The sequence below is a fragment of the Vanessa tameamea genome, chromosome 28 (assembly GCF_037043105.1).
Source record: "Vanessa tameamea isolate UH-Manoa-2023 chromosome 28, ilVanTame1 primary haplotype, whole genome shotgun sequence".
Taxonomy (NCBI): Eukaryota; Metazoa; Arthropoda; class Insecta; order Lepidoptera; family Nymphalidae; genus Vanessa; species Vanessa tameamea.
In genome coordinates, this window is record NC_087336.1 from 2,966,900 (window position 1) to 2,988,426 (window position 21,527).

At 31.8% G+C, this 21,527-nt stretch overlaps 2 protein-coding genes across 2 annotated transcripts in view; one reads left to right on the forward strand and one right to left on the reverse strand.

The window, feature by feature from the left end:
• Positions 1-6,175, reverse strand: part of LOC113391770 (probable nuclear hormone receptor HR3) — a 115,529-nt gene extending 109,354 nt beyond the window's left edge. Inside the window, exon 1 of the mRNA XM_026627834.2 lies at positions 5,945-6,175. Within this exon, the coding sequence (XP_026483619.1) occupies positions 5,945-5,963 (19 nt within the window). The 5' untranslated portion in view covers positions 5,964-6,175. The remainder of the gene's footprint in view (positions 1-5,944) is intronic.
• A 5,318-nt stretch (positions 6,176-11,493) lies between these two features.
• LOC113391920 (bromodomain adjacent to zinc finger domain protein 2B) overlaps positions 11,494-21,527 on the forward strand; it is a 101,257-nt gene continuing 91,223 nt past the window's right edge. The window contains exon 1 of the mRNA XM_064219471.1: positions 11,494-11,578. The gene's annotated coding sequence lies outside the window, so the exon portion shown is untranslated. The remainder of the gene's footprint in view (positions 11,579-21,527) is intronic.

The following is a 21,527-nucleotide window of genomic DNA, read 5'->3' on the forward strand; positions in this document are numbered from 1 at the left end:
TTCGAATACAGACAAACGTTTTTCGCTGAAAACGCTGTATAGTTATTTTTTAAAGATCTTTTAGTTGTGGTAATATATTATTATTATATTTTAGGTCTCAATTAATGATTGCGCATACATTTTTTTTCCAGATCAAGTATCAAATACTACAAATTACAGGGCACAGGTCTGTTTGATAAAGCCTAGTTTAGTAGATACACGTGTGGTAGAATTTCATTCGACACGTGTACGTTTCATTAAAAATTAAAAAACACGGGAAAGCTCAGTAGCTCTCGTCTGTATTTTGACATGTTTTTCGGCTTATAATATTAAGATCATCGGTCTATCTTTTAGGTTATCCACGACCGGATTAACCACGTCGGGATCTCTAGGCACGTTTCGGGGCCCCTTTACTCTTTTCTAGCTTCATCATCATATATCACATAGCATAAAACAAAGTCGCTCACCGCTGTCTGTCTGTTAAAATTACACAACGGATTTTGATGCGTTTTTTTTTTTAAAAGATAGATTGATTCAAGAGGAAGATTCGTATGTATAATACATGCACAATATAGTTGAGAAATACAAATAACAGATAATTTTAGGTTTCTAAAGTGATGTCGTAAATAAACACATTTTTTTGCGCTTACATTGCAAAGGCGGGCTGAACCCTACGAGATAAATCAAAATAATGTACTACAGTATGGTGCACCTTATAAAGGTCTTCAAAAAAGTCTGAGGTGGTATATGTCTATCTCTTAGGGTTAACCCACACTAACCATTTTTTATCCTTTATTTTTAACGAGAAATAATGACTTATTTTCGAAGCGATTTTAAGCAATACAGCATTAATCCTGATCCAATTAAGTACCTTAAATACATTGTGCATTTAATATAAATCAATATGGCCCTTTACAGCATGTAATTTAAATGAATATTTTCGAAGATATTACTGATTTAAAACGCAGAGACAAAGCGGTTTGTATTGTCTAATGACTAAAAAACTGTGAAAGTTGTTAAGACATTCTGTAGTATATTTAGTATCAGCATAGAACCCGTGCGAAGCCGGGGCGAGTCACTAGTCCTTAAATAAATGTAATCCATCACAATGCACATTCATTTATCATTACGATGATTTCAAATTTGTAACGAAATCAAACCTACTTAAGTATAACAAATATTTGGCTTAGACGATTTCATGAACAATATTTTTTTTTAAATGTGATTTCCTAATTTTCTACGTGACTAGGGGACCCAATGTGTGGCCCCTAGGTAGTTGTCAACTGCCTCATAGATCTGGCCCCCGGGTTATCTTAACTCTTTTAACAGTTACCTTAATGTAATTTGAAAATGTTTATAAATTACAATATTATCTCATACCTTGCTTAATATCCCAACGCTGAATATTGATCTTCCATATTTGAATATGGAATAAAAACCGTTATTTACCAAGCGGCCAGTTATCTAGTATCTGTTTCTCTTCTATTTGTCAATCGATTTCCTTCTTTTTTGTTTGTTTAATAAACACGTCCAGGTTTCCTCACGATGTTTTCCTCCATAGAGCATGAGATGAATTATAAAGGCAACTTGAGCACATGAAAACGCCTCTGTGCTTGTGGCTTAATCTCGCGATCTTTGCTGGATTCACGCGTTCGTCTGGATTATTTCGGCTTCGAAATTTGAATGTCATCGCAAAAATTATTGAAGGAATATTTAATTCCTACTCTGAATATTACTCGTTTAAATTGGACTGTCGCAAAAATATCGGATGATTTTAAATGTAGTCTTTTACCGCCCATATACATTGGCGCTGTAAAAAATATTAGCCATTCCATTCCACAAAGCCCTATCATCATGTAAAATATATTCAAATATTTAATGATCATTATAGACTGTATTTGTTTTTTCTTTTTAGTATGAAACATTTGCAAACTAATTTTTAGTCTGTCACGCAATATGATGTTTGTATTTTATCAACAATGGAGTTCATTTAAGCGTTTGTTTTTTTTTCTGTGGTATGTGTTATAGTATTTATTTCGGCCATTACTCGTGACATTTCATTAAATGTCAAATACGTCTAGACTCTTATCGAATTGTTTTAAGCTTAGATGCATTTAGTGTTATTATCGGTCACCAAACTTTTTTTAATTAACATGGCTACGATTCTAGTAAAATAATTAGTGACTAATACTTTTTTTGTTTGAAATTTCTATGTAATGATATATAAAAATATTTGTCATTAAAGTTTTCTGTAACGTCAATTTTTATAAGCCTTCTAATCTTAGATCTCTGCCATTCATACGTTTTATTTAAGAAAAAATGTAGAAACGTATGTTTAATAGTTTTATTTCTCTTATATAAAAGGGGAGAGGATTGATAAATATATTTTTCATATTTAACGTTCAACCTTTTCAAGTATTAAATATGGATAAATTATTATTAATAATATAGTAGTATTTTTGTTTATTTCTTTTTATTAATTTCTTACGTGAATTTAACTGCTCGACAGTTAAAGCATAGGCTGCATTTACGTTACATTTTATTTTATACATGAAAGATTCAGAGTCTTAATTTAAATATTCCGCGCCAAAAAGTTTCCGCTTTTCTCAAACGTTCAGTCACGAGTCCAAGGTATAAAGCTTACAGCCATCAAAGTTGACTAGTAATTTGATTAGCTTTGTAAAATTGCAAACATATTAAACTAATTACAGATTAATAGCTTTTATGTAATACTCTTTTAATAAATATTACTTATTACGTATATTTTTACAATACAACAGAATAAATATTAAAGTCACATTTACAGGCGGTTATCCATGATGTGTATAATCAAATGAATTAGACCTTTTGTCCTTATTTTGACAAAATAACAATATTATTTGCATTGCGAAATAATAATAAATGAAAATTGAACATAAAAATATTCCCGCGAAAACTGACATTTAATTTTTTAAACGTCAAAACATAAACGAGCAAGTGCCTGAAGGTATACAGCCTACACCTGTCTCGCTTTTTTTCTCGACTCTCACGGATCGCGACCATGTAACGGAGTACAGTTACACTGTATGTGGGTGAGGCTGCACCGTTAGCGACGTCACGTCGTAGGGACGTGTAGTATTATCGATGTTTAATGTTGGTTTGTTTATTTATACTCTGCGTAACTTTTTTATTTAGGTTAAGTTCTTATATAAGAATTATTTTGGATGAAACTACGAATATAATATTTATTAAAACATAAATAAACTTGTGGTTGAACTTGGATCAGATAAAAAATTAAAAGTAATTCAAATCCCAGTTAGTTATTTATATATGCAACGATTACCTCAAGTACATTAAAGCATCAAACTAATAAAAAATCTATGTCAAACCGTTATTATTCAATACACATATCGATACAATCGTCAACTCGCGCACATCACTATATACCGTACGCTACGTCACGAAGAAAGGGACGTGGCAACGGTACACAGGGCCGTATCGCAAAACTATCGCTTTTTCAACCGTAGAATTGACCCGGACTATCGGAGGTATGTTACGCTAGCGTGTGATCCTGACTTCATGTAAAAATTATTAACGATTCTACACGAAAACCCTTTACGGCTTTTCTTATAATTATTTTTAGGTCATTAATCAAACAATGCTATCTTTTTCTTTCGATTGGTAAATCAATAATGTTAGAAAGAGATAAATCAATGTTTAACTAAACAGTCGATAAAAACCATTATAAGGCCATTTATAAAGATTATAAAATATATTTTTACATTTTTTCGTTGTGTTAATATCGAAACCATTGATTTGAAGAGATAAGTTGTTTTTACAAACATTTTGAGTTTTCAAATGGTTTTTTAAGATAATGATTTTAAAGCTTTTAAAGTTTGGAATTAAGATTGTACCGATGAGAATCTGCAATAAACTCTTTACCGACATAGATTATCAAATACAATAATCGAATTATGACTTGTGTGTGGAGAATAATGAATACTAAGTCTACTGTTTTTTTTTTTTTCACCTATAAGGCATAGGTGAAAATAACTTTATTATTTCACATATATACACAATGTCACTCCCTGAATTGACTAGCTCTGTCAATTCCATATATTATTTTATTTTGATTTAGTTGTGGAATAACTTAGAATATTACGACATTTCTCAGATGAATACGACAGACACAAAGCAGATTAATTTGGGCATAAGGCAGTATGGTGCAATATTTCTGCTTCCAAAAGGAAAGGATTAAAAAAGTTTAAACGTCAAATTGACGTCGAATCGCGTTATTAATTTAAAACTTGAAAGAATTAGCTAAATACTGAATCGTTATCTTAACAACTGGCTTTAGAGTCAAATTTAATATTAAATTTGAAATAGTTTATACTTCTCTTAGCAAATTTTGCATATCTATCTTGAAACAGCTGAACCGATTAGAAATTGAACCATGGAGGTAGATTATAACAAGAAATAGGATATAGGATTATGTTTTTTTTTTTAATTAAAAAAAAACAACAACTATTAGTGTAGTTTAATTTACGGTCCAGTGAAGCGGACACAAGCCAAATGATAACAATTATAACAGGATTTATAAAATAAATACATAACATACATTTATAGTATGATCTATATTTTATCTGTAATAAGATACCACGTATATTATTTAATTTATCAATAAAATATTGAAACTTTCTACGAGATTATATCGACTACTGATGGATATATGCGTTGATTTTAATGTTTTGTTTAGTATCTATATAGATCCGAGCTTTTGAAAAATACGATGTAATGGTAATTTGTTACTTAACTGTTTCAGTCACCCTTTACACTGGCTCACGCCATTCTTTACAAAAAATAATTATTGCAATAAGTTTTAGTAAATACTACAAGGAACTACAGTATTCTTCGAAAAGTTCTAACAAAGCGGGATGTCAGCTCGCTCATCTCGGATATTATTTGAATTATTTTTTCCCACTGGTCTCTTATATGTTTTGTTATTATTGTTATTTAATCATTATGCGTATTTTATTCAAGAGTTTCAAAGAAACAGTAGGTAAAACATTCATTTTTCATTCAGCATTTTTATCTTATGATAAAAATGCTGAATGAAAAATTTAAAATCACTTCTCAGAAACATGGTCGTTTCTTGTAATTTTAAAACAGTCTATCTATCAAAACTACGTTCTACTACGCACAATTATTTTTATTATAAATATTCATAATTCATTCGTAATGATATAAAATAAATATTAACATTAAAATAATCTACTTTATGATGATTTGTTATTTATGAAACAAAAATAATCGTATTAACGGATTTGATGTGGAAAGCACTTACATTTATTACGAATTTTAAATTACCTGAATATCTCTCGAAATTGTATTACTCATTTTTTTATTGCAGGTCAATGACCGGCATTCGCTAATGTTTGACGCTTAACATCTGGTTGCGAAGATTTGGCTTTTAAAGTTTTGTAAGATTAAAAAAATTACGCTATATTTAAATTACGAATGTAATTTTTTTACAGCCCATATAATATTTAAATACTTTTTCGTTGTTCGTAAAAATATTAGATGTTCGAACAAACCAATTCAAATTTTAAACAATGGCGCCAATGTTAATATGAAAGAAAGTGACGAAATTTGGTATTATAATCTACAATTTAAGTGTCGAATGCAATTCAAATTTTATCTGTGTATACTTTTGTTTCCGTCAACACGAAGTGCATTCACCTTAATATAGAAATATTGGTTCAGTCTGTTCACTGGATAAAATGCAAATATGTTATAGATGAATTACTATATTTTTTTTGCTATTATCATAATAAATCTATTAAATTTTTTATTTATTTTTTTGTACTATAACGAGATTCAAGAATTTTTTAGTATCTTGTCTATTGTAAATAATTTTATTGAATTAAAAGAAATTCAATAGTTAACGGAAATATTTTAAAAATAAAATATGTTTATAAAATCTTACCTCGTATAGTGCTCGGCATTTTGTCCGCAAAAAAAATCCTCCAGAATAAAAAAAAAATCACCAATAAACACTAAAATATAATCCAAACTCCATATTATTCACCGATATCATAGAGTACAACACTGGCACTTTTTCGAAAAAGTAGAAACTTGGCGCGACTCGAACTGTCAATGTCAAAACGCGCGGCAAATCGCACGTCCAAGTGACGTGCGAGGAAGTCTGCTTGTGCTTTTTTCGTTCCGCGACGCGGGCAGCACTCGAGCTAACTGTAATTTTTTTTTCGTGATACCAGCAGTAACGGTGCGTCCGGTTCTGTGGATCTTCAGATTCTAGACGATTGGTGTTCAATCGATTCTTAGTATGCGTGTCTAATGAGGTTAGTTTTTGCAATGAATTTGCAATAGTCTTTTATTTATTAAACATATTTAAAATATATAATAATAAATTCTATAAAGTAAAACAAAGAGGAAAATATAAAATCTTTATTAGTTTTATTTATTTAAAAGCAGTTCATACAAAAGGTAACCCCATCGGCCATCATTGCATCTAGAAGACTTAACAATTATTAAATAATTATTACAAAGGCATTTTTTGTTTGAACGAGCAAATGAGCCACCTGGTGGTAAGTGATCACCACTGACCATAGACATTGACAATTTTTTATTCTTAGTTTTACTTATTTTTTCAGTCCTAAGTCCTGGCTCACTCAACCTTCGAACCACAACACACAAAATTAAAAAATATGATTTTTCATAAAGTTCACTTCGAGTGTTGGGGAAAAAAAATAGTACAGAAAAATACTAAGATAAACGTTATTAAGAGTAAAGCAGGTATTGAAGATTTGGGGTGCATGTCAGTTACAGAGCTTGCTCGTCAGCCACGGCTAAGACTAGCACGATGGGATGCCGCTAAAACGCGGGGCCGCTCTTGGTATGTCTCTGGTTGAGTAGGGCGGACCATGTGAGTGGCCTCTTTGGCTAGAATGGAGTTGAAGGGCTCGCTAATCGAGCATCTTATACGCTGCAGGGCGTCAGCCATTGACGCCCAACCTCCAGTGACGGAATCGGGGGAGTTCGTTACACTCCAACATGGAGGATGAGGAGGAAGGCGCGCACTAGGCGCGTGTTCCATGTATTCAGCCGACTTACGGAGGCTGCCGCTGGAGAGGCCGCGGTTGCATGGCATGGGCGATCCCGTTGCCTCACCACTCGGCGGCATGGTGAAAACTCGAGGATGGTTTTAGTGGGTAGGATAGGACATTAGGCCCTCGCACGGGGCCCTCATGGCCCTGGTTGAATCCCACATACCCGTTCCGGTCCACCGACCGGGCGGCAGGCGTAAATGCATTTCCTCCTCGTAAAACAAAAAAAGGTATTGAAGATTTAATGTTTTGCTGTACAGAACATATCACCAGTAAATATATAGTCTTATGGATATAGAATTACAGAAAAAAATACAACAGGGAATGTTGTAATTCAAGCTTTTAATAAAAGTAACAAAAAGGTTAGATACTATTATAAAAACCTGGATATTTCTTAGACAATTTACTTGTACTACTGTGTACTACAAGTTACTAATATCGATTAGAAATCAAATAAAATTTTACATTTATTTGCGACTTGTGGCAATAAGAAAGTTCAATGAAGTTATAAATACAAAAAAGCCACTTTGTTGAAGTCCATGTGGTGTAACATCTACTCATCATTTACTATACAGCACAACTAAAAATGTTTGTGTTCTGGTTTAATGAGTGACCTAAACAGTGTTATATTGTATGGTATAGCATGACTTCTTAATGCCTTAGATAAGGCGAGGAAGGAGGCATAGGTGATGTAAGTAACATAACTTTTGAAATGATTGAAAAATATAACTTCTAAGTTCCTTACCGGTTCTTGCCTGTAAAATCAACTTTCTGCTCAAGAAGCTTTACGTCTAATAATCCTGTACAATGATAATTCAAAAGTGCTCGTAAAGTTCTACATGAATAAAGTATATTTCGATTTTGTAGAATAACTTCAATGTGAAATTAGAAGTCTTCAAAGATCCTTAGAATTTATGACTTTTCACTAAAACAAATACAAAGTTTTTTTTTTAGGTGAAATAACAGACTGTATATTTCCTAATGATGGAATAATATCTTCTCCTACTTTGATGAGAGTGGTTCGAACCTTATACCACCATACTCCTCCATACTGCATGCATGCACCATATTTTCGTTCGATACGTGCAGGTTTCACGATGTGGCTCTCAAATATACACGTGGCTATTTAATAATAATCTTAATGAGATTCGAGTCACTAATAAATAAACTTGTGGCTTGCAAGCTGAATAAGACGACTTCAAACTAGAAGTTAATTTAAATTCATAATAAATACATTTACTTATTCAAATAGTCGAACAGATGCAAAGAAAAATGTATAGACTGAATTAGTTATAGCAACGCGGTTAGGTCATGTGAATCATATCCGAAAATTGCCAGTTTCAAACCCGGCACTTAGTTTACTAACTTGTTAAAATGATGTAAAGATTCTAATAGAACTGAAAAGAATCTAAGTAATTATAAGTAAGTTATTTTTCTTCCTTTCTCTGGGTGAGTCACTTAAAATCCACCTCTTGTTTACTTCGGTATGCACATGATGTGTTCATTATGAGCAATTCTGTTTTATTAGAGAAAGTTTGGTTTGTAATGCATAGGAGAAATAAAGAAAAAATATTCAGTGATTTTTGTGAGACTTTTGATTGTGTCGAACGCAAAAAATATTAATACACAACTTCAGTGCATATTAAAGCGTTCATTACGGCTTTTGAGTTGTAGTTCTTGATCTCAATGTTTCATTTTTAAGTAAAACACATCAATACGTGTCGATTAATGGAATAAAGTCTTCTGGATCTGTACAAATAGGTGTTCTACTAGGATTAATTTTAGGTCGCATTCTATTTTTTGTACATATGCATTATAAAACATCTTCCCTTCGATATTATAGTATTTGTGATATCGCCCTGTTTGTTGACGATACTTTTAATTATTTTAATGTAACTGATACTGCAGTATTTTTAGGAATCACTTTTGTCTCTAAAATACACAAAGCATGAGCAATTCACTCAGAATAGAAATATTAGGCAGGCAAGTAATATTGATAGTAGCTTCCGTTTGCCTTTTATTATGTAGCAATCGAAACTCTTGATCAGTTCAAAAGTACTCGTAACTATCAGTCAAAGCCACTTTTGAAAGGTACAGGAAAAAACACATAGTTTTATATTCCGCAAATAATCCTCCGGCAACTTATCGGTTATTGTAATAAAAATCCTGATATATTGCTTATTAATAATTATGTATAAAAAAAAATACGTGGACGAGGCTTTCAGTAATACTCAGTATTGTTGTGTTGGTTTGATGGGTGAGTGAGCCAGTAACGACAGGCACAAGAGACATGACATCTTAGTTCAGTGCAATGGCGAATGTAATGAATGGTAAGGAATGTTTAAATTTTTTTTTGGCGATGACGGATATGTTTTTTTTAAGGCGACAATGTCTATGGTGACCACTTAGATAGCCCATTTGTCAATACAGTAATATATAGTTGATTAAAAAAGTGTTAGTATTGTTATTCGTATATGTTAACACTTGTGGGTTTTCTGGGTTTTTATGAAAATAAAACACAGTCCAATAATTGGTACACTTCAATTTATAATACTCGGACAGCGTAACGTTGTGCCAGGACTTATTAAAACAACCGAATATCTTCCTTTGGCGCGTACTACCCTTTTTATATCAAATAATCGGAAGTCAGTTTACGAACTAGTAAGGTTTAATTATTGTTCACAGCGTAACGAAATGATTAATATTAATGAATTATAGAAATAAGGTATTGGTAAATAAATCACTAAAATATAATTGAGCATAGTTATTATATGCCACAAAAGCTGGGCGCCTATATGGTACTTGTTAACATATAGTATATATATGTAATGTTATATATGAGAACATTTAAAAATAAATACAAGGTTTATTATCGGCTGTTTTCGTAGAATAAACAGACTAAAATTAAAAATAGGGCCAGTATTATGCTGATTTAAAAGTATTTTTATTTTAAAATAACGCTGTTAAAGAAAATTAATACGAGTGTATATTAGAAAGATCGATGGGAACATTGATGGTTTACCTTTATTTAAATCTTGTATGTAATATTTAGTTTTATGTAACTAACAGCCTTTATAAAGGACGGAGCATTTGAATCATTCCTAGGCTTTCCTAGTTTTAAAATATTATGGAATTTACAAAGATACATGTTAATTTTATATTACTAGCTGAACTCACTACTTGAATTTCAATTTTTGACGAAAACCGAACTAACACACAAACCTTCATCTTCAACTTTATTTTATTCCCTTTGAAACTCTTCAACTCAAAAATGAGAAGCCTGTCTTCCTTGGGCTTCAAGCTTGCTTTGTAATAAATTTCATTAAAATTGGTTTTGTGACACAGTTGTATTTTTATTTATAATCTTAAAATAAAATAAAATAGCCTTTATTTCCAAACCCAATTTGCAATTTACATATTGTTTCCTTTCGTCAAATTCGTTAATCTTAGTGTGGATTATTTTATTAATAATAGGATACTTTAAAATAAGAGTCCCTTTAACAATGAAGGTACTACATAAAAATATACGGGGCGCTCAACTAGCATAGACACTAGAAATACAAAGATATACCTTAACATATCGGAAATTTTCATTTGTCTAAAAATACAGCCTCGTTTGGTACTGTAGCTTAATAATATAATAAAAACGTAATTATATTCACCTTTCCCTTTGCCTTACTTTCGTAATTTAAAAATAAAAATAATTAAACATATTATGTACGTTTTCGCAACTCACCGTTAATCAAATTAATTAATCTAAAGCTATAAAGCAAAAAACGTTCTAAAAAGAAATATTTAATTCGTATAATATTGGCGTGAGAATGTGAATCTATATATCTAAATTACGGAACTCTAAATTCCCGCGTAAACAAAACGCGCGGGTTCGTTCAACTCAACGGTACCACTCGTCGACCCAGTCGGCGAAGCCTGTTGTGACGTCACAGCTGTTACGCTACCTAGCCCAAGACAGTGATACGAACATGTTTGTAAAGTTACGTATTTATCTCATAAGAAATTTATTTATTTAAAAAAAAAACAGTTTTTTTTTGTTAGGGTCACATTAAATTTAAGCCCCTAATAAAATGTTGCTTTACGTAAGAGTCAGTAATTTTGCTTTTGGATTAAAATATATAAAAACAACTTCAGTTCAGTATTAAGAATCAACGTAATCATTTTTCGTACATTTTACGTATGCTTATATAAGTAATGTTTAATTAATTATAACCCGTATTTGACTTAAAATTAGAAAAAATAAAGCGACATCTAGTGATCAGTAGCATAGACAGCGCCATCTATCATAGTAAATGAAAACTTTGTGTATAGTAAGAGTGACAATTTACTGCTCTAATTTACTAACAGATGGCGTCACTTGCATAAAATTTGTCACAGAAAGTCATTCATTTGTGTCAATTTACTTGCGTTTGAACGAGTAGAACGAGATAATCATTTTGTTTACACTACAATAAGTGATTTCAAGAAATGCCGATTACCTGGTAAGTATTTTTACACTTTTTATGCTTAAATATACTTGTAAAACTTGAACGGTGTGAATTTTGTGCGTTATAATACTCAATACGATTTGTGTAATCTGGTTTTGTAAGTGTAGACTAAGGATTGCAATGCAAGTTATGCACACGAATTAATCGTGTTAGGTTTAAAACGAAGTAGTAATTAAATCGATTATTAAACCACAATAAAATTGATTAAATTTCTATTTAAATACTTACGAGTTTACTAAAAACACAATACGGGGTATTATTTCAATAGTAACTATTATAGTGCCAAACGTTTATATAGTTTTTTTTTTATTGTTCAAATATTTTGATGACGAAGATTTGATGAATATATACGCTATTTCTAATTTTTTTTATAGATATATAAAGGTAGTAAATAATGGAACAATGTTCGTATCTAAATTATAATCACGAAACTTCATAACTACAGAAAAAGACCTAGACTATTAAGCTATTAAAATTTTAATTTTGACTATTATATTTTAAGCAAAATTAATGCTCTCTGCCATTAATTCGTACTAAGTATTTTATTTCGTTTGCTATATCTACATGTTTTTTTTTATTGAATATGTAGTGTCATAGTTTCGACTGGTCCACCTGTCTAAGCAAAGAGTTTTTATGATACGGAATGGCGGCGCTTATGTCCTAGCCTACTAACATATATATAGAGTCCTATTTCTCTTTGTAAATGAATGAAACGCTATCTGCATGTCTAAAGCTTACAAGATCACTACTCGTTGAAAGGGCGAAGTTTTTTTAGAACATCAAATTTTTATTACATTTTAATCTGTAATAAAAAAAAACTTGCATTCTGAGTGAACAGGTACCTATTTGACGTCAAAATATATTTTTATAGTTACAAAGTAAAACACAGTAAGCACAGTGTGAAAGTTCCGATATCGAAGAATCGTTAAAAAAAAGAGTCAAATCGATTAATTATTTACAAATTCGTAATTGAAAGCCGAAAGCCGAAATCCAAGATATAAAATGTATCGAAGACTGAAGTGCTTGAAGTTGAACTCAGTACATATATTCGTCTCGTTCCAACTCGTTGAATTAGTTGTCTTTCTCATATCTCACTTCCCTCAGACATCCCGCGTGCCCAACTCTACTTTATAGGGTTGAACATGACCATTAATTGAATTTAAACGAGACAATAGAATAGAATTATGTTAATTTAAAAATAAAATACAATTTTTTTTTATTTGAGTTTTATAACGTAACTACTATTAATATCTTCATATAATGACGTAGGAGATCTTTGAAAGACAATATGACGAGTTTGAATTATGTTAGAAGCACTGTAATATAGCATCTGTTTTCGAAGGTATAATATGCGCAAATCAAATTAATCCAAGTGAATAGTTACAATTATATTGAAGACAACAAATAGGTTTCACACGAAAAAAAAACTACAAATCTGAAATTTGCAATATAAGCTCATTTTATTCAATTTTAAGTGGTCAAATTAATTTTACCAGCGAAGACGATTACGAGCTAGCTATCACACAGAATTTAAAACTCTCTAACAACCGATTTAAAACATTCATAATAGTTATATTTAAAAACGTAAATTATTAAAATATAACAAAATTATACATATAAAAGGATATCTAAAAAGGCACAGATAATAATATATTTTAAACAAATCAATCGGACAACCCTGCCTCCGCTCCACATGAAATCAATATTTATGGACACGAATGTTTCACCTCTGCATACTGTCTCCTCTGTAGTCTATACCTACTCTATACTCTATGATATTGATTGCTTTGACCGGCTTGCTTTGCTTCATTGCTATTTGTATAATACACGCCTTACCTTACTTGGGGACAGATTGCGTGCTTTACATTCGAATTTTAAATTGAACATTTAAATTACATTCTATTTAATAAAAATAAAAATTTGGATACTCTTTTTAAATATCTCATGGTTAAACGGTTACATTAAAATGTCCTTATAATTGATGAATAAGTATGTACGTAAATTAGTGTATATTATAAAAACATATTATATATTTGAATTAAATTCGACAATTAAAAACTATATATGATAATTGAGTATGTACTGTTTTGAATTAGCACATTTACATGTATTCCGTTAATATGTACAAACATACAAATATATGTAATCTTAACTTTTTCTATTATCATATATAAAAAATATTCACATGATGAACATAAGAAAAACATTAAACGTATAAATATATGTACATATAGTTATGTGTTTAGAACAAGGCACATACATGAATAAATATAAAGGATCTCTATATCCAGGGAAATTAATTTGTTTTCGAGTTCATTCATTAATATTGTCATGATCGTCAAAAAGCTACATTTACAAACAATAAAATTGAAATTATAATAAATATTAAGGTGGGTGGACCATGGAAGGCCACCTTAACGAGTAAACACTTTTTATTCGTTAATTAACTGGATAAATGAAGGAACCAAATTTTTAAGTAATACTTTGTTATATTTTGTACCATATAAATCACTTTTTTTTAAGCTAGCTTTAATCAATTTTTATTAATATTAAGTTTTATGAAGCTCTTCCAAATGGCCTTGCAAGGAACACGGCTCCAAACAAGGCCAATACATCAGTCGTACAACTTAAAAATAGAATTGTAAACATTGATATATCTGCTTTTACTAAAATTACATAATAAACTCTTTCATTTAAGTGAAACATTAAATGCTCAATATGTTTTTATCATCTATAAAAAACTCAACGAACATTACTTGAACACAATCCTATAACTAAGAATATATTCATGGAAATTATTTAAAAATAGTAGTAATGAGTATTATATTGACATCAAATAACTTGCTAACGCGTTTTATAATAAAATTTAAAAGTTTTTTTTTTTTACCTAAAATGGCCTTCTTTTAGGTCCGTTCTTTGTAAGGCCAAAGTGTTCCTAAGAAGGCCAAACTAATAATTATTATCAATTACTTTTTCAAGAAGTGAGGTTCTTCAAAATGGTGGTTTTACAATGGGCTTATTCATTTTTTGAGCTCTAGCTGGATTAATTAGCTGGGGTTTTCTTTTTGAAATAGATGGTTTTCGAGCCAAAAATATATTGAGCAATTTGCGTCCACCTATTCTTGTTAACATATTGAAAGAGTTCTTGATTTTAAACCTCTCACAAAATAAAAAGGTTTGTTTCCTGATTTTAGGCGTAAGCGGTACACCCAGTTTTGCAAAACGGTTGATTCGCTGTGATAAATCCTCTTCTAACTGTCTTATCTAAATAATTTTGAAAATGAGTCTATTCAAAATGACTTAAAAAGGTTAATAAACCTTATAAATTAAAACATTATAAATATAAAACATTGTTTTAACTGTAACGGTACGTATTTATAACCATAAAGTAACTATTCATATGTTATATGGTTTGTAGAAGTTCCTTGTAAGGCCCATGTACCCTAGCAAGGCCAACCGTCAAATTTTTGATTGGTCTTATAAGGAACCAACGGCTTTCCTAAGACACTACCAATATTCTAATTTAAATCGATGCAAAACTATTAAATTTTTCTGAAATACCATAAACAGATCCTTATACGATAATTTACAGTAACAAATATGAGATAATAATACGTCATTAAACTAAAAACTTTTGTTTAGCTATGCGCGCTCTTAACAATTGTAACGTCGACGATAAAGTCTACGAAGCATGAGGTCGCACAGCCGCAATAGCCGCGCATGGGACTTGCCGCTGCATCTGTGGCCTTGAGTTTGATGCATCTTAGAGTATAGCAGAAGGAATTTGTCTTTACATGTCAATAACTACGAATTTTCAATAGTTGGCCTTCAAAGGAACAAGTCCTTCCATGGTCCACCCACCTTACACTTTGTTTTTCGAGCCAATACGTTTCATTTATTTTTCTCTAAATATAAACGAAGCCGAAAGTTTTGATAGTAATCTGATTCTATCTATCGCTATGCAGTTAGCTCTTGTTTTTAAAACATTACGAACGATCTTTATGTTTTTCTAATGTCTAATCATTTAAACGTAATCACACCTCGTTTCAAAATATCACGGTGTGCTTTTTGCATTTTGTCCTGGGTTTCCAAATTATAATTTTTTCCGCCAAACAGTAATACTTGGTATTGTTGCGTTCCAGTTATCGAGTTTTAAGAGCCCTTTGGACTTTGGAATTTATAAAATTACTTAAACGTCAAGATACCACCGTGCACCGGTTCTGAATGTTGACCGTGACGAGAATTGACAAATACCAGACTGAATAGATACTCGTTATATAAGAATTTAAATGGATAATTAATTAATTACTAATAATTTCGTATATCCTGTATGAAATGAAAATTAACGATTAGTTATTCCACGCTCTTTTGTTACGTTTGTTATGAAAATTTTAATTTAATATGAGCTTACAAATTTATAATAGTTTAAATGTATATATTTTGCTTATAAAATCGTTTATCCTGACTGACTATGTACGCACAAGCAAAACTGTTGAGTCTTAGTTGAATTTTGAAACGCTTTGTTTTCAAAACGTAAGTATGCTAAGCAAGGAAGATAAATCCGAGGAGTATATATAGTTAATATATGAATTTTACTCTTACGAAATCAGGACGAGCAGTTATCCAAAATATAAATACAAAATAGTTTCAAGCTTTATCAAGGCGAAATCTAAAAAACCTATAGCTGACATACAGTTACTCCCAATTTCAACCCCTCAAACTATCTCCATAGCAAATTTCATCTAAATCACCTAGTTACCTTTCGTTCGTAACGTTAGTTACCATCTAAAACATAAAATGCGAAAAGGTTATAAATACGACGATATTTTCTTCGACGGGCGCCATGTGATCGCTTTCGCATACAACCGCGACGAAAAAAAAAGGTTTTTTTAGGTTTACAAGGAGGAAATGCATTTACGCATACCGCCCGGTCGGGAGACCGGGACGGGTATGTGGGACTCACCGAGGCCTATTGACCCGTACTGGGGCCTAGTGCACCGTCCTACCCACTAAAACCTCCTCGAGTTTCCACCACGCCGCATAGTGGTGGGGCAACGCGAACGCTCGTGGCTTACAAACGCGGCCCCACCAGCAGCAGCAGCCATAAGGCGACTGTGTACATGGAAGTGCGCCTAGGGCGCGCCTTCCTCCTCTGCCTCCGTGTCCAAATGTGACGAACTCTCCCGAGTCCACCACTGAAGGCCGGGCGTCAAGGGCTGACGCCCTGCGGCGGATAAGATGACTGGCTTCGCCGCAGGCTACCGGTGCTCAACCTCGGATGCTCTAACGAGCCCCCCCCCCCCACCCTTCTAGCCAACGAAGCCACTCACACGGTCCGCTCTGCTCACCAGAGACGTACCGGGACCGTGGCATCCCGCCGCGTCAATCTTAGCCGTGGCCGACGATCAAGCTCAAGCCGGCCCCGTTGCCAGGGTACACCACGAAGGGGTGACTGACATGCACCCCACACCCTTACACTCTGGGTTAAGACAAGTCTAACTTTTTTTATTTCCAAACAGCACCATAAACGAGGTTTTCTTTGTTACTTTATAAGGTTTCTGATCCCTGTCCTTGGTGCAATGTTTTTCTCAGTAGCATTGTTTGGAAATTGATTGTGATATTCTCTCGTTTCCCACAAAACGCATAAAGCATTATATAAACATTATTATTATTATATAAAAATACTGACTGAACAGTCTAGAAGAGGTAGAGTTTGTAGTTTTGTTTGTTTTTATCCCCTACGCAGTAGGCAGAAATTCGGTGAAGAACACTGTAAAATTAAACTCTTGTACGCGACAGAAATGGAGTATTTATGCATCAGAAACGTTTCAAATTGACCTTGAAAGTTTACTTGTCTGGTTTACGTTCGAGTAGTTTTTATTTCAAATATGCAGCTGGCAGATATTTAAAAATACCTCATTAATATAATAAGGCGACCAATAGTTATTGGAATTATTTTCATTACCCAGAAAAATCTTTAATTTCGATTTTGCATAAATCGAAAGACGTCGAAAATTAATTTATTATACATATGGAATAATAAATCCCGTATAGTAGATTCAATGGAACAAAATTATTAACAGGAACATTGTCACAATAGGGCCCTATAAAATCTGCATAAAACTGGTACGCACCAGTTTTTTGTACGCGATGAACAAAACAAATGCATGCAATTTATCTCAGGAAACGAAATGTTACGAAGGGCATATTTAAAAAAAGTGTTACCACAGACAAGAAATGTTTTGCATATCCAACGCTTTAATAACTGTGTGATAACTATTTTATTTAATCTTTAATTTATTATCAATTCAATTACTAGAGGTTATTTCGCCATTTTAATTAATGGCGGAATGTCAGAGTGACAGCTAACTTTGACATTCAAGTAATTGAAATAATGAATTTTTTAACTCGCTTTTCGTATTAATCACCTGCCTTTAAAGGGAATTAAAAAAATACCTATCTCGTTTCTTGTGCAAATAGCGCCAAATATGTCGCTAGTGATGGCAGTCTAGAAGTATAACTTAAATTGTATGCTTAATTTCGTTTTAAGTTGTATAATATGTAAATTACAAACATATTAATACTGTCTCTTAAAGGTGTCGATGTTAAAAAATGTAAAGTAATTGTAGAACCCGTAAATATTTCACAGTTGGGCTAAAGCCTGTCTTATGGAGGTTCTGAGTTCCACCGAGCTGCCTCAATGCGGTTTGGTCATATTGTAGAATTATTATCCGCATATATAGGATGAAATTCTTGTTTCTTCCCGATGTTTTCGTTTAAATTTAATCTCGTAAAATAACGATTTGAAAGTCCTTGTAAACGCTTAAATGAATATAATATATTTTGCGTTGTTTTCGTTTATTTGGTACTTTTGTTTACTGTTACATATATGTATATTAGAGATGAAATGGATATTAACGCCACCACAGCAAAAAATATATAATAATCATAAATAAATAATAAAATAAAACCTGTACTAATCTATATAATGGCGCTATTTTTTTTGCTGCGGAGGCTTTAATACGTAAGTACCTATAACTTTCTCGAACATCACGAACTACGAGCATTGATATACGGATAACTGAAACGAAACATTGAAACAATGGTATTAAATATACGATTAAAATTTAGTAATTGCAATACACCCGGCTATAAGGAAAAATGTTTAGTTTTTAGATAGTTAACATGATTATGAAATATGTAAAACAGAAAATGATATAAGTTAAGTATGAAGATGTGAAGGTAGACGTTTGTCCGTGGACAATGTTATTGCGCTGAAATTCGTGGGACTTAATTACCTTGCGTTTGTAATTACGATATTACACAAATTCTTTATTACAAGTACACAACGATATTGTTTTAAACAACTTGGTTTCGAGGTTTTACTACGATCGATTTTGTTCCCTGCCAGCAATTATTTCGTGGTTTGGGTACAATTAATTTATTTCTTTGACAATAAAGAAGTTTTTAATCATAAAAAAAGAAAACAGATTCATTTAATGCAATAATAATTGAGTCTAGCATTCTTTATGCTTTTACGAATAAAATTTATTGGGTGAGTTTGTATTCACGTTTGAATTGTTTATAATGTAGTCACGTGTTTGACGAGGTGAGTTTGTACACAAACTTTGATGATTAGTAAGACTCTGTCAGGTGGAGCTACTCGGGCTGAATTTGCGTAAGACGTTAAAACAAAGAGCGATGCAAGCTTAGCCGTAGCAAATGCTCTATGAGGACGTGTTTTTTATTACTAGTTCAAAACTTTTTCCAATAAATTAGACATCTTTAGGAGAAAAAAAGCAGGCAACCAATCTAGATCTACCAGTAATATGTCACCTATTCTACTGACAAGCAGGGACACTTGGTATTGTTTTCCGGCTTGAAGTGGGACTCAACCAGTGTGACAAGGCACAAATAGGCACAAGGGACATAACATTTTTGCCAATTTAAGGAGTGGTTAATATTTTTTATAGTGCTAATTTATATGGGTGGTGGTGTGTATATGTATATATGAAGCGACAATTTATTTGTTTATTTTAACAAATACTGATAAAAAAATAGATAACATTAAGTGCTTAAATATATATACAAATATAAATTAAAAATAGTTACTGTATAAATCTTGACCGCGTGGAAATATATATACACATTAAATATATATATTACATTGCCACCGACATTTATGATTAAACGTATGTCGATTTAATTTGTTTATACAATTTTGACAAACTAAATATAATTCAAAAATCAATCACTACCAATATATCAATTTAAAAAAAATAAATAATACAGACCAATATTATAAATGCGAAAGCAACTCTGTATGGCTGTTGCTTTCACAGCTGAACTACTGAACCTTTGAAATTTGGTGAAATGAAGCAAGGTTGAGTGACGATTTGCGCAAGACGGCTGGGAGGAGCTGGATGCGAGTTGCCGAAGAAAGACCACAGTAGCGTGCATTTGGAGAGGCCTATGTCCAGCAGTGGATAAATATGGGCTGATGATGTAATGTGATGTGATGTTAAGCAAGGTTGAACTCCAATGAAGGACGTAGGCGTTTTTTTAGAGCCTTATCCCCTGACGAACAATCCCCAACACGAGTGAAACCGTGGGCGACAACTATTTATCTGTATGTGTAAATATAATTATAAAACCTGTATGTATTTCGTTACCATTATATATAATTTCATAGTTTACTAGTTAACAATATAAAATATATTTAAAAAGATGGACCAATTAATATAACACAAATTTTGTGTAATTTAAAAATTAATATTCGATTAAATCTTTTAAGAACTTACTCGTATACGTAAAAAAACCTGGAATTAGTTACACTAATAATAGTATTATAAAACACTAAATACGTGAGATTCTAACTGAAATATCCGTTAAGTTAAGTCATCACCGAGATTAACGTCCATTCTGTAAATTAGATAACAAAAATGCTTTTAAAGTCAACTTGATTAAAGTAAATTATTTACAAGCTTTTATTTCACTGGCAACATTTGTCAGTTTATTCAGATGAAATCTTGCAAGCTGAATCCGTAGCACTTCATCTTACCTCACTGATTTGAAATTTTACGTGACGATTCAGTTCTGATGACCATGCAGTATTATGATGATAAGCATAACCTGAATCTACTCCCATAATAATTACAGACGAAAGAACTCGAGGTACAATAGCGTCGCCTAGAAATTCTCTAAGAAAAACCTTGTTATAAAAAATGTTTTTGGAACGATAATCTTTAATCGGCTCACAGTAGAGTACATTGGCAGAAATCGTCACGTAAGACCCCCCCCTGCCCCTCCACTAGACAGTTTTTGTTATTGTTTTAACAAAAAAAAGTGTGTTATAATAACAAACTTGTCACTGTACTTTACCTAATTATTTTCAGACGTAAAATAATATAATATAATATATATATTTTTATATATTATATTTTATTTAATTACTTTAGTTTACTTTATACTTTATTGTACACGACACAGAGAAAATAAATAAATACAACATTTTAAAATGTATTGATTACTTATTATAAACATTTTAGGTCTTATTCCTATACCGATTAGAATCAAAATCCTTTGATAAGGGATGTGCGAATTATACATGTAACAAAACAGTAATTCGCAGTAAGTTTGTACATTGAATATAGTTATGAAATATTTTATGGAAAATTATTACCGATCTTGAATCCAAAAAAAATATTTTTAATCAACTATGTTAATAGGTACTTAAGTAGTCGCATATATACCGTATATACGTAATATTATTTTCACGTAACCACTTTAGTGTTTTTTAAATATGAAGAGGTTATTTATTTTATAAAACAATATATGATGCTGCGGAAAATGTATAAACTGCTGGGTATAAACTGTTTAACGAAAAAAAAAAAATCAACCTTTTATCAAATTTCGTAGATTTTTATTCAAAATATTCATTTAA